Source organism: Blennius ocellaris (genome assembly GCF_963422515.1).
Source record: "Blennius ocellaris genome assembly, chromosome: 11".
Classification (NCBI taxonomy): domain Eukaryota; kingdom Metazoa; phylum Chordata; class Actinopteri; order Blenniiformes; family Blenniidae; genus Blennius; species Blennius ocellaris.
The window spans coordinates 13,667,971-13,679,772 of NC_137660.1; the positions used below are offsets into that span (position 1 = coordinate 13,667,971).

Here is an 11,802-nt window from a genome sequence, read left to right on the forward strand (position 1 = left end):
CAGACTGCAATATTAACCAATCTCCTGTGGCAAGCCACTACCCACATGATTAATGGCTATTAGTTGAAGGGTATAAAATTATCCTGATTGTCGCACACAGACATGGTACAGCCCGTTACAGAAATAGAAGGGGAAAAAAACTACTGCACATATGCTTCCAATTACTCATTAATTCTGCCTGCTTAGTTGATTATGTGCTTTTATTTTCTCAGAATTGATGGAAATCTGCTCAAGTAATGTTAGCTTTTTAAACTTAATTGTTGTGGAAGGCTTTGTCACCTTTCCTGAAAGAAATTACACAAAAACTCTTACACTTTCAACAGACTACTTATTAAACAAGCCATTTAAAGTGTTTATGTCTCTCATTATCTTCAAAAATCAATTCAACCCACCTATTCACCTTATTCCGCCCCGCCCACTTTTACTTCTGTCCCACACTTCCGTTTGAAACGCATTTCCGGTTAATGATCACGACCATCACCTTAGGCCCATACATTTGATGATGATAATGTAGTCTAGTCTATTCTACAACTGAGAACAGTAAAGCATGAATGTAAAAACTGAAGTACAGCTACTTTATCTCTTATTATACTTTCTGTTGCACCAATAGTCTGTTATATTGTATTTCCATTTGTAAAACTTTGTTTTTCTGACTCTGCTAATTACTTGTCTTTCACTGTCTGTCACAGAAACGTGGAGAGAACGACATAGGAAGAGACCACACATGCACTGAGGAGCTCAGGAGGAATATCTTTGGCTCAATTATTTTAATGTACAAATAAACAAAGCCTACATTGGCAACAGTACTTGGACATAGTTTTTTTTTTTTTTTTAATAATTTGTTCATGTACATTATAACCTTTCATTGTAAATGGCAATAATGATTTAAAACAGGTTAGTAGAGAAAGTCCTGTTGAAACATTAATGGTAACATATCATTGTAACAAAGTATTTACAACTATTTACAATTGTTAACAACTAATCTTCTTCATGAATGATCTCCCCACGTAAGTTGCATAAAGCGGCGCAAATTCTCAAGATTTTGTCAAATTTGGGAGCCAGGCTAATCGGTACAGTCTGTGAAATGACTCTGAAGTTTTTCAGACGGCGGATGACCCGTTCCACATGGACACGCACATTGGCAATGCTGGTGTTGGTTGTGTCCTCTTCAGACAGTTGTATCCCTTTTTTGGTGAATGCTGGCATGATCAGCTTCACTTTTCGCTCATGAAGGAGATCTGAAATTACAAATCCTCTATCCGCCATGACCTCATCTCCTGGGCGCAGGTACTTCAAAAAGCCACTATCTGCTGTGATAAACTTGTCACTGCATCTGCCTCCATATGCAGCGGACACAAACATTATTAGACCACAGGGAGCAATTGCCACCAGGTATTTGATTGTATTTTGGCCGTAATAATGATTGTAAGACTCCCCTCTTGAGTTAAGATTATGGGCTTTCTGTATGGGGGTTTCAGAGCAGTCAATGATACAGGTTGTTGTCGGATAGTGATCTTTAAAACACTGTGGCATTGTTGCTTGAATTGTCTCCCTGGGCAGCCAAGGGATGTAACTCCTCAGCTTCTCCTCCATGATGTCGTACCACAGCGATGTGATCTTGCTGACTTGTGACTGTGACACATGAAATCTTTCAGCAAGGTCATCCTGCAGCAAATTTAGGCGGAGCTTCATCAGTGACATAAAGATCTGATCACGAACGTCCATCTGAAAGGAATTTTTGTAATCTTTTGTCAGCTGATCAGCCAAAAAACCAAAACCTTCCAAGGGCAAACCAGTGTACAGCAGGCTTAAGTGATCAGAGCGTAGGAGTTGTCTATACAGTTCGGGGGGACCTGAACACTGTGTTGCCTGATCACATTTAAGTGGCTGGTCTAATATTGGCCCAGTATCTGTATAGTTGTGGTCAGGAGGAAGTGAAGGTGTTTCTTTTCCATGGGTATTGTCTTCCACAGCACAGGTGGCAGATGCAGCTGAAGACACAGACAAATTCAATTAGTTTTTAAGAAATTATACAACATTCAGGGGCAAATTATAATTTCTATTGACAAAGCACACTGACCAGAGTAGTTTTTATTTTATTATTTTTTTTTTTTACCAAAGGTGGGTAGGGTAGAGTATAAAAATGTATACTTAAGAGTAACGTTATTACAAAACAATAGTCGGGGTTACTCACTGTGATACCACCACCAAAGCAAGAAAAACAATCATTTTGGAAGCAGTGCAAGACACAGAAGTGGTTTTATATTGTCAAAATAAAGCTTATTAACAAAAACGTTGACAGTTAAAAAAATATTATTCAAATGCATTACAAGTATATTACTTTAGGGTGTCAGAAAATGACTCAAACGTGCAAGTTTATGAAAATGTTGCTCAAGTTAACTGCAGCGAGCTAGTGTGAATGTAGCTAGCTAACAGTGGTTTTCATAGTTTAACAAAATGTTACATAAAACACATCACATAGTTACTTAACATCATTTTAACAAATCAAAGAATGAAGTTATTGTTTTTGGTTCGAGATCAGGCCTCGTCAAACGGCTTGTTTAAAGTCGATATCAACTTACTTGATTGTCTTACAAGCACCCGACGAGGTTTCTTCAGAGGAGCGACGTAGCCCAACCATTTCTCTGGGTAAGGATGTTCAGGTGTAGGTTTACCATCCACAAAGTGAAAAGAGCAGACAAAAGGAATCTTCGGCGGCTTCTTTAAATTCAGTGCCTTCAGCCAAGCTCGCCGATCCTCGTCCTTGGTAGGGGGGCGGTGCAAGGTAAACGAAGGACCACAACACTCAGACCTCGTCTTCTGGTGTTCAAAACAATGCTGCGACAGAGTTAGTTTACTTTTTCTCCAGTTATTATGACAACCACACACTGCGCAATTAACGCCGGCCATCTCTGATAGCTTTAAGTTGGAAACAGTTAAACAGACCGGTATCGCAAATCAAGTAGCGCGTATCTAAACCGGAAGTGTAATCACACTTCCGCACATGGCGCCGACCACGCAAACTTCCGGAATAAGGTGAATAGGTTTTGTTTCCCGTTGCATTGCCCCCTACAGGTTCGGCATGCTCATAGCAGCTCTGAACCAGGTGTTTATGTGAACTCATGTGAATTGAGAGTTGTTGTTTTTTTGGTAGAGGAAATATCAATTTTTCTAAAAACCCAGGTTCATGTAAACATGGCCTCAGCCAAGAAGTATGACTTGGTGAATACAGTATTTCAGAGAAAAAAGTCCTCTTGTGTACATAGAGGAAAATACTGGTTTGAGTGAGTTGAGCTCATGAAAAATGGGAGCAAAAACAAAAACTGTAATTTGTACTCTTGTTCAGTGTGAAGGTTCTATTCTATTGAGTGGTGGAGCAGAAAATGAGTCAGTTACTGCTGGTCTAACAAACTACTTCTGATAAGTATCTTCCTGCGTGAGAGCCTCAAATTGTCTTTCATGTCAAATTCCAAATATTCCCGTCTAAAACTTTTCTATAGTGACTGTACACCGCTGTCATTTGGACATGTTTATTTTCAACAGCACATAAATTCTCCTCAAATAAAACAGGTGAAAAGCAGATTTGATACAGTAGAATTATTTTTTACATTCAAGTGAAAACGTTGCTCCCTGGTGGCCAAATGTGACTCCATTCACATCCTGACAACATGCACCATGTCATGTCCTGGCACTCTGTTAAAGCGATTTGAAATGCCTTGAGAACTGAAAACTATCAAAAATATTCCAGTATACATGTGACACTCAAAAGATAACATTTTCCTTTATTATGTTCATCAATATTTTACAAGCAAAAGAACTTAATAAAAGGACAAATTAAATATCACACGCATTAAAGGGGGCAAACATTTGGGTACCAGGGTTGGATGTCCTGGTTGTATCCACCTGAAATAAAACCCAAAGCAAAAACATTACTTTCGATTACCATTGTATGACTTTGAGAGGGGGGGGGGGACAAAAATAAATACGAGAAATGCATTACCTCTGCGGTTACACTTTGTCAATGCCGAGCTCTTCGGGTGTAGAGATGCCCAGCTCGTCTAATGTCGGCCGCAGCTCCTGGACGAGGTACGGGTAGATATCTTTATGAGGGCCGGCTTTATCCTGAGGAGATGAATGAGAAACTCCATCAATCATTAACTTAGGATCACCACATACAAGTTTTGCCAGCAGGATTATATTCTCATGTGCTTTTCCTTGCTCACCTTCACAGCTTCCAAAATTCGGATGGCGCTGGCCAAGTCGTCTAATCTCCTGCAGGCTCTCAGAGCAGCTTCCAGGATCTTTGGCTCTGGCACCAAATCGTACCCAATCAATGTGTTCATCCCTGAAACATGAAATCAGAGTACAAAGAAATCAACAACTGTACAATCAGACGCATCTCATCTTTGTAATGCTCTTCAAAATGTCTATCTCACATTAAGGCATTGTTTTGGTTGAAATGTGTTTTTTCCAATTCTCAAAAATGCAGAGAAAATACACAGGTCCTCCATGAACCCGTTGTTTTGTTGCAATTATCAAGTGAACTGGATTTTGAGTTGGTCTCACAGACCTCTTCCTGCAGGAAAAAATACTCACCGATGCATCAAATCTCTATTAGTCCATGGCTGAAGAAAGATCGTAATAACTGCACCACTTGCTAGACTTTGCAGCAAAAATGCTCCCAGCTGTTTTTACGAGGAAAGTCCGTTTTAAAACATGTGTGAACCAGTTTTGTCACATACAGGTGTGACACGAATGACCATGTCAATCATTTCCTTTTTTTTATGAGTTTATTGACCTGACAAGTTCAGCTTAATGCAACCTCATTTTACAGACAGCCTCCTGTTAAAACTGGACTAGATTGCACTGCAAAAAATATGTTTTACCAACTAAAGTTAAGTAACAGTAAAACCATGACCAGAGACATTTTGATAGAACTGATTGGCCAATTTTCTACAAATTTTTCATTGGATTACCTTACATTAAGATGTCTATAGCAACCAAGTGACAATCAACTTCAGTAGATTTTCTCAGATAAATATCTGTACAATCCTCAAATGCAAAGGAATAGAAAATACTATGGGAACAGACTGGAACGGAAGGTTTTAAGTGACAAATTAGCTTAAGTGTTTGAAATTTGTCCTGAGCAAAATATAACTGAATAAAACCTCCCCCAAAAAGGTAACGAAGTCTTTTACTGGATATTTACATGGCTGTTTGAATGCTTGGCAGTCTCCATGCCGGCTGTAAAATGCAACAATAAAGTAAGTTGAACACCCACTGATTTACGTACAACACACACCAGAGCAAAGCTTTTATATTCGACAAATATTTGTCCACCATTTGACAAAAGAGACCACAGCTCTGACTCCATCGCGTGGGCCAAGTCTCAGCGTGTCAACGACTGAACATCGCCATCATTTATAAACGTACCCTTTCTCAGCTCCCATGCATCGATGCCTGGTTTGTTGAAATAAGTCACCCAGCGAGCGTCGAACTCTTCATCGGTCTCCTGCTTCCCATGTGAGTAGCACCTTGAGGCCAAGAGCGCTGTGTGATTAAAAATAGACATTCAGTTTAGCTGCAATACAAACTTGCAAAGAGTCCACTTGCATTCAGGGAAACTTCCTCCGTCACAACCGCGAGACTATGTATGGCAGTGCTACACAGATCATCAGACCGATAGGTCTTTCAAGAACACATCCAGTTCATCAAGGTGACTCCTTGCCATCAGGTATTTCTCTACAGTCCAGTTTAGTTTAGTAAATAAGTTCTACAAAAGTGCTATTTTTTTTAAAAGTAACTGGCCACTCCAAAGCCCCTAAAACGCCATTTGATGTTAATGAAAGTGTTGTAATGAAAAATACACTAACTGAGGGAGTGGTGTGAAATCTACTGCAGCTGGATCACTGCCAGCGTCCTGATATGACCCACCTGCAGTTATACACAGACACAACTCTGGAAATAATGCCTTGTGGGACTTCATTTGTTTACAAACGTGTGAAATAATCACACCTAATAAGACGTTCATGCTGTATGTATTAAACATGTAATAGATTGGCACATGTCCTTGCTACTTCCTTCTCGTTTAGACGGGAGCTTGCTTAGGTAGTAACACCTGAGTTGACCGAGAAAAAAAAAAAAATCACGATAGTGTGATACTAATGTGCAATTCTTGATTATTATCGTCTCCTCCAAGTCATGTCCTGACTAGCTGGTAAACAGACATGATGGACTTTAACTCAAGACAGCCGGTTAACAACTAGCATCAGCTGAAATCACAGGGCCGCAGTCCAAGCCTTACAACCGGGTCACGACAAGGACACCAGCCAGACACCGGGACAACCGCAGAGTCCCAAGGTTCTGGTCCAGCGAGTGAAAGCCGATTTCAATAAATGTTTACACAACCCGACATCAGAACTGATGTTTGTGTTCGAGAGTTATACCTGCTGATCTCAAACCGGCCGGTTAGCATAGCAACGGACGGTCACGTTTCATTTCCGCCACAACCTGTCCTCGACTTTCAATAACTCTTGTGTTTTAACACGGTGTGGTGACAGAACGGGACGTTACCTTGGCTGCCCGGTTGCGTGCGGGTTAAACTCCGGACCCCGGAGAGCGAGAGTCGGACGGCGGCTCTGAACATGTTGCGGACGCTACAACAGCGACTACACCGGTGTGTCTGGAGGACGGAGCTAATGCTAACTGGGGTAGCAGCACGTCACGTAGGCGGCCGCCTGCTGCGCATGCGCAGACCCAACCTGCAGATACCCTTGACTCAGTGAGTCCGACTGACTTTTACAAATTAAATGGCATTTTATCATGTAATGCGTTTCTGTCTATACGAGCTGCCTGTGAAAGGAAAACGGATAAGAAACCATTCACCGCAGAAACCATGAACACAGCTTTGTGGGAGATCATCTTTCATTCTCAAAAGTGAGAAGTGACAAGGTGCACATTTTGAATAGTGACATCTCTTAGAGATTATTTCTATCTATACGTAAATATTTTTTTTTTAAACCACCTCAATCACCTTACAGTGTTATAGTGATTGTAATCACTGGTCTTGATAAGAAGGTCCTCAGTTCAAGTGGGTTTGATCTTTCTAGTTTGTCTCTATGTTTTGCCTGTGTGTGGTTTTTGTTTTAATACCCTGGTTTCCACCTGGACTACATAAACATGGGTTTAATTTCAATTTCCATCCATCCATCTATTATCTATCCACTTTCATCACGTTTTGGTTTGAAGGCTGCTCCAACACACAGCAACTCTGACTTGGATACAGTGGCATAGAAAATGAATGGATGTGTCTAATCAGAACTCAGAGAGATAGTAAAGTACAGAAATGTGTGAAACAAGCCAAAGAGGAGTGATCATGTGGAAATGGATAATATATTTGGCAGAAAGTCATATCTAAAGTTGTGGTTAAAAAAAAAGATATAGGTTAAGTGAGATAGATGGCGATGAGAAGATGACACAGAACAACATGATACCTGACACAAGACAAAAATAGAAGTGGAACAAGAAGAATATGCAGATATTTGTGACTAATAATTTATGATGGTTGAAGTGTCACATTGTCTTGGAGCTTACTCATTCAAGTTTATATTTCAGTCTGGATTTTGTGGTTTATTCTGACTTAAAAACTAAATGAATAGAACACACACACACACACACACACACACACACACACACACACACACACACACACACACACACACACACACACACACACACACACACACACACACACACACACACACACACACACACACGAAGACAGATTGTACTGTATATGCATTAGTACATAACAAACAAAAGACAAATACAAAGAAGTGAGAGGACAAGACAGAGAGGACAACAAGAAAAACTTGATAATGGAAAAAAGCAGTCTCTTCAATGTGGTCTTTGTGTTCTGTTTATCAGTTGTTAAACCGAAACCACCTGTTATGTCCTTCAAATTAGCACTGCTTTTGTACTGTTGGCCAAATAACATCCATTCTGTTGTTTTCTTTCCTTGGCTTTTTTTTTTTTTGCCTTTGCCTGTGTTGTTATGGATTTTTGCACATTTTCTTTACATGGTTAAAATTTAGCACTAATGTCTCCTTGTTTTGTTGGTATTTTTATGTCTTCTTCATATATGTCTCTGCTGTGCTCAGGATTTAGTGTTCTGCATTTCTTCTTTAGATGATACTTGGTTGACCCATTCGGTAGCTGTTTTTTTTGTTTTGGTTTTTTTTGTCAGTGATGTGAACCAGACACACACTTATCGTCAAATGTTCAAGCGTAGCCTGGCTGCTCTGCTGGGACAAAAACCGCAATAGACACAAAACGTTGGCTTTAAACTGTTGATGTTGAATCTCAACAGTGAAAAAGAATTACCGTCTACTGTGGAGTGTCACCAGTGAAAAACTATGACGTAACTGTGATGCGTCCACCACAAAACTAAAAACTACCTCCCCCCCTTAAAAAAAAAATGCAAAGAGGTGAAAGAAATACAGATTATTGTTTATCTTCTGTCCCTCTGGTGCTTTCATGCATATTGAAACAGAGCATCTTAAAACTGTGGCAGTATTGTAAGTTAGGTTCTTTCTACTAAAATGGATCAAAATGAACTACTCCTACTTGACTCTGTTTGAATTTTATATTTTATGTACAGAAACACAGTATTGAAATTATATAAAATCCTCATTTTATGTCAGTGAAACCGATAATGTCATTTTGTCATTATTCATGGTTAAGCACGTGCATGCAGAACTAGAGGACAGAATGAAGATTACAAATATATTCATTGGTGATTACATACATACAACAAATTACAGACAATAATGCATGATCCTGTGAGCGAGTGCTTATATGGCACTGACCTACTTGGTGTAATTTATGGATGTTTTGCTTCAGATTAATAACAAATAATTACAAATACATACCTGCAGTACTATCAATATGTGAATGTGTTTCATGCTGCTGATAATAATTATAAGCATGCTTTACTGTTAATGACAAAGCATGCAAAATTCCAAAATTATTACATGCAATTTCAAGGTAAAGCTACAAAATATCTTCATGTTTTTACTTCCATGGCAGCTCAACGCAGATACAGCGCTGAGTTATTAGTGGTTTCATTGCATCACTCGAGGCGGAGACAGATCTTCACTTTAGTAGCAGAATAGCTCATGTACACATGGTATGAAAGTAAAAATGCAGGGGGTATATTCTTATTTACAAAAACTATTCTGAACTATTGACATTGCTTTTTCTGAGATTTCAGATGATCAAATGATGTTTCACTTCAACTGTCCAGACGGAGTCTCTTGGTTGTGTCCTGTAGGGCGGGGCTGTGGGAACTCCTGAACAGACCGGTGCGTCCCTCAGTGTCCTCTGCAGAGACACTGGGGGTTTGCGGGGATTGGTATCCAGGCTCCTGGGAATCGAGAGGGTCTTTAGAGAGCAGGATGCAGATTGCAGGGATTGTCCTCTCCATGGTCATACCTGGTGTCCCCTGGTGTGGGCCCTCCCAGACCTCGTTCACTGTCTTGTAATAGAGTTTGGAGACTTGATGCAGACCTGACACTTTACGTTTCAGGATCTCCACGCAGGTGATGGTCTTGGTGACTCCCCTGCCTGACCCCGTAAAGACCACCTGCCTCACTGATGTCCCACTGCTGTTTCTGTCCTCCCCTTGTATGCGAGCCGACGCAAACCTCAGCAAATTGCGGATCTTGCTTCCTTCTTTCACCCGCATGTGCAGGATGTCCGCGGCAAGGCCGGGGATCGGATAGGGACCGCCGTCTTCAGTGCGACTGATTCTCCTGAAGTTCCTCTGACCAAGTTTTGAAGATGAAGATGTGACGAGGACAGAAGGAGTGAATGATGTGGACTGTTGCACTGTAGAGCTATGTGCAGCATCTGAAGCCTCCATGTAACCCCGGGGTTAACTCATTGCTTTGAAAGCAACAAAATAACACTGCTGGATGCTGCGCCTGAGCCTGCAGCTTCAGTTTATTTGCAGATCCCCCTGAGGTCTGAGGAATATTCTTGTTGTTTTAGTCGAGGAAAGTGAAAACTGATAAGCTGTGCAATACAAACTTGCCACTTATGTTGACGTCCTCTCTGTCTTCTGTCCAAGCTGCAGTTCCATTTCGTCCTCAAAGCTCGGAGATGACGTCCAGCAGAACGAAGAGGGCATTTCTTCCCCTAATCCCATTGATGTGAAGGAAATGATGTCCTTGCTCTATTCAGCACTGTGGACAGCTGATGCCAACAAACACATATGAGGCTCTGAGAAAGTCATGTACAGTGGGACATAGTGCTCTTAAAGGCACATGCAACATTTTGCCTCATTTAATGTCTGTCACATCCTAGTTTTTTTTTTTTTTTTGTAAAAGGCTTAAGGGCTCAGAGATGTTGTTTGTATGTCTCGTTGCTTGCGTTTTATGGATGAATACGCACGAGTTAATGGGATTTAACAATGCATGCAGTTGAAACAATTCTTTGTTACATCTGAGTTAGACTTGATTGTCCCATTTTGATGACATTTTTCATGTGTAGTTTTTTTTCCAGATTTGCATCAAATTTAGTCTAAGTAGCATAAAGATTTAAAGAAACATTAGCAAGGACAAATACGATGTACAGTCAAGTGTGGTTTCTCCTGCACTATCATCAGAGAGCCATATGGTCGGAGACAAATGTCCTCCTTTGGGCTATTACAGCAACTTCACTGTTCTCTTCCCTTTAGCCTGCTGGGTTGACCCAGAAAACGTGTAGTCTGAGTTCTGCCTCTTTTTCCCCCAAAAAATATGCATACAAAGAACTCAGAGCTACAACACACTGATAGACATTTCAAAACAGAAAATAATGCACTTGGACGAAGCATGTCAACGTGTTTTCAAATTGCAAAGAAGTGATATAGTCATATATGTGCTTTCTTGGGAGAAGAAAATCCGAAGGAAGCAGCTGCAGGGCCCATATGGAACCAGTATACTGTTATAATGGAGCATTCTGCCTCACAGGATGGTGAGCACCCCACGTTATTCACGGACTTAAACAATGAGCACAAATCTGTAGCTGCTGGTGTACTCCACTTAGGTGGTGGAGGACTATTCATGACTGGCAATCTAATCTCCATAAGTGGCTATGTTCACAAAACAAATGATTAATTTAATGTGGTTTTTGTAGTTCCCTTAAGGCATATAAAAACACCCAATTTTGTCTTTGTATGAGTTCTTTATGTTTAGAATGACATCACCTGATTGTTCTTGTGTGCTCCACTTGTGCCATGTGTGTTTAAGGCCATTGAAAGCAACAAGCTCATATTGTAGTTCATAGTTCAGATATTTAAGTTAGGATTGTGGAAACATAACTGTGTTATTAAGAATAGACGTTTGGAGAATGTTGCATGTTTTAGTTACATCCCCATCTTGTGGTGAGATGCGTGTATTTCATGAGTTTTAGAACAGAGATAAGAGGAAACCTGGTTAAAAACATAACAGGAGAGAACTGTACAGATTGTATAAATGTATTGTTAAAAAAAAAAAATCTAAAATTTGAAACATTCACCAAACATACATTTTTAAATGTATGGTGATTACATAAACAATTTAAGGTGATAGTACATTTCAAAAGTAAAAGGCACAAAATGACACAAGCAAATGTATTCGCTAATACTGTCACTAATCATAGACAAAAAAAAGTATTATTAAGCTTTGCAATCAAACAAATACTGCTCAGTTCAAAGTTGGTCTGCTCAAAGTTACATCACTCTAACTCTCATTCTCTCTCTTTCCCACTCAGTGTGTGTTC

At 40.1% G+C, this 11,802-nt stretch overlaps 1 protein-coding gene across 1 annotated transcript; it reads right to left on the reverse strand.

Moving 5' to 3' along the window:
- Positions 1-3,514: 3,514 nt before the first annotated feature.
- cox5aa (cytochrome c oxidase subunit 5Aa) lies at positions 3,515-6,712 on the reverse strand. Its single transcript, XM_080504360.1, has 5 exons — positions 6,574-6,712; positions 5,434-5,550; positions 4,224-4,345; positions 4,001-4,122; positions 3,515-3,903 (listed from the first exon to the last, which is right to left on the reverse strand). Exons 1-4 carry the CDS (start codon positions 6,644-6,646, stop codon positions 4,009-4,011), a joined length of 426 nt encoding a protein of 141 aa, XP_080360486.1. The 5' UTR covers positions 6,647-6,712; the 3' UTR covers positions 3,515-3,903; positions 4,001-4,008.
- Between the last annotated feature and the right edge of the window lie 5,090 nt (positions 6,713-11,802).

Bases quoted from the DNA above. Each gene is read 5' to 3' on its own strand.
- cox5aa (XM_080504360.1), bottom strand. From the start codon at position 6,646: ATGTTCAGAGCCGCCGTCCGACTCTCGCTCTCCGGGGTCCGGAGTTTA. The intron at 5,551-6,573 runs GTAACGTCCCGT...TTAATCACACAG, and splicing joins CACGCAACCGGGCAGCCAAG to CGCTCTTGGCCTCAAGGTGC. The intron at 4,123-4,223 runs GTGAGCAAGGAA...TCATCTCCTCAG, and splicing joins GAATTTTGGAAGCTGTGAAG to GATAAAGCCGGCCCTCATAA.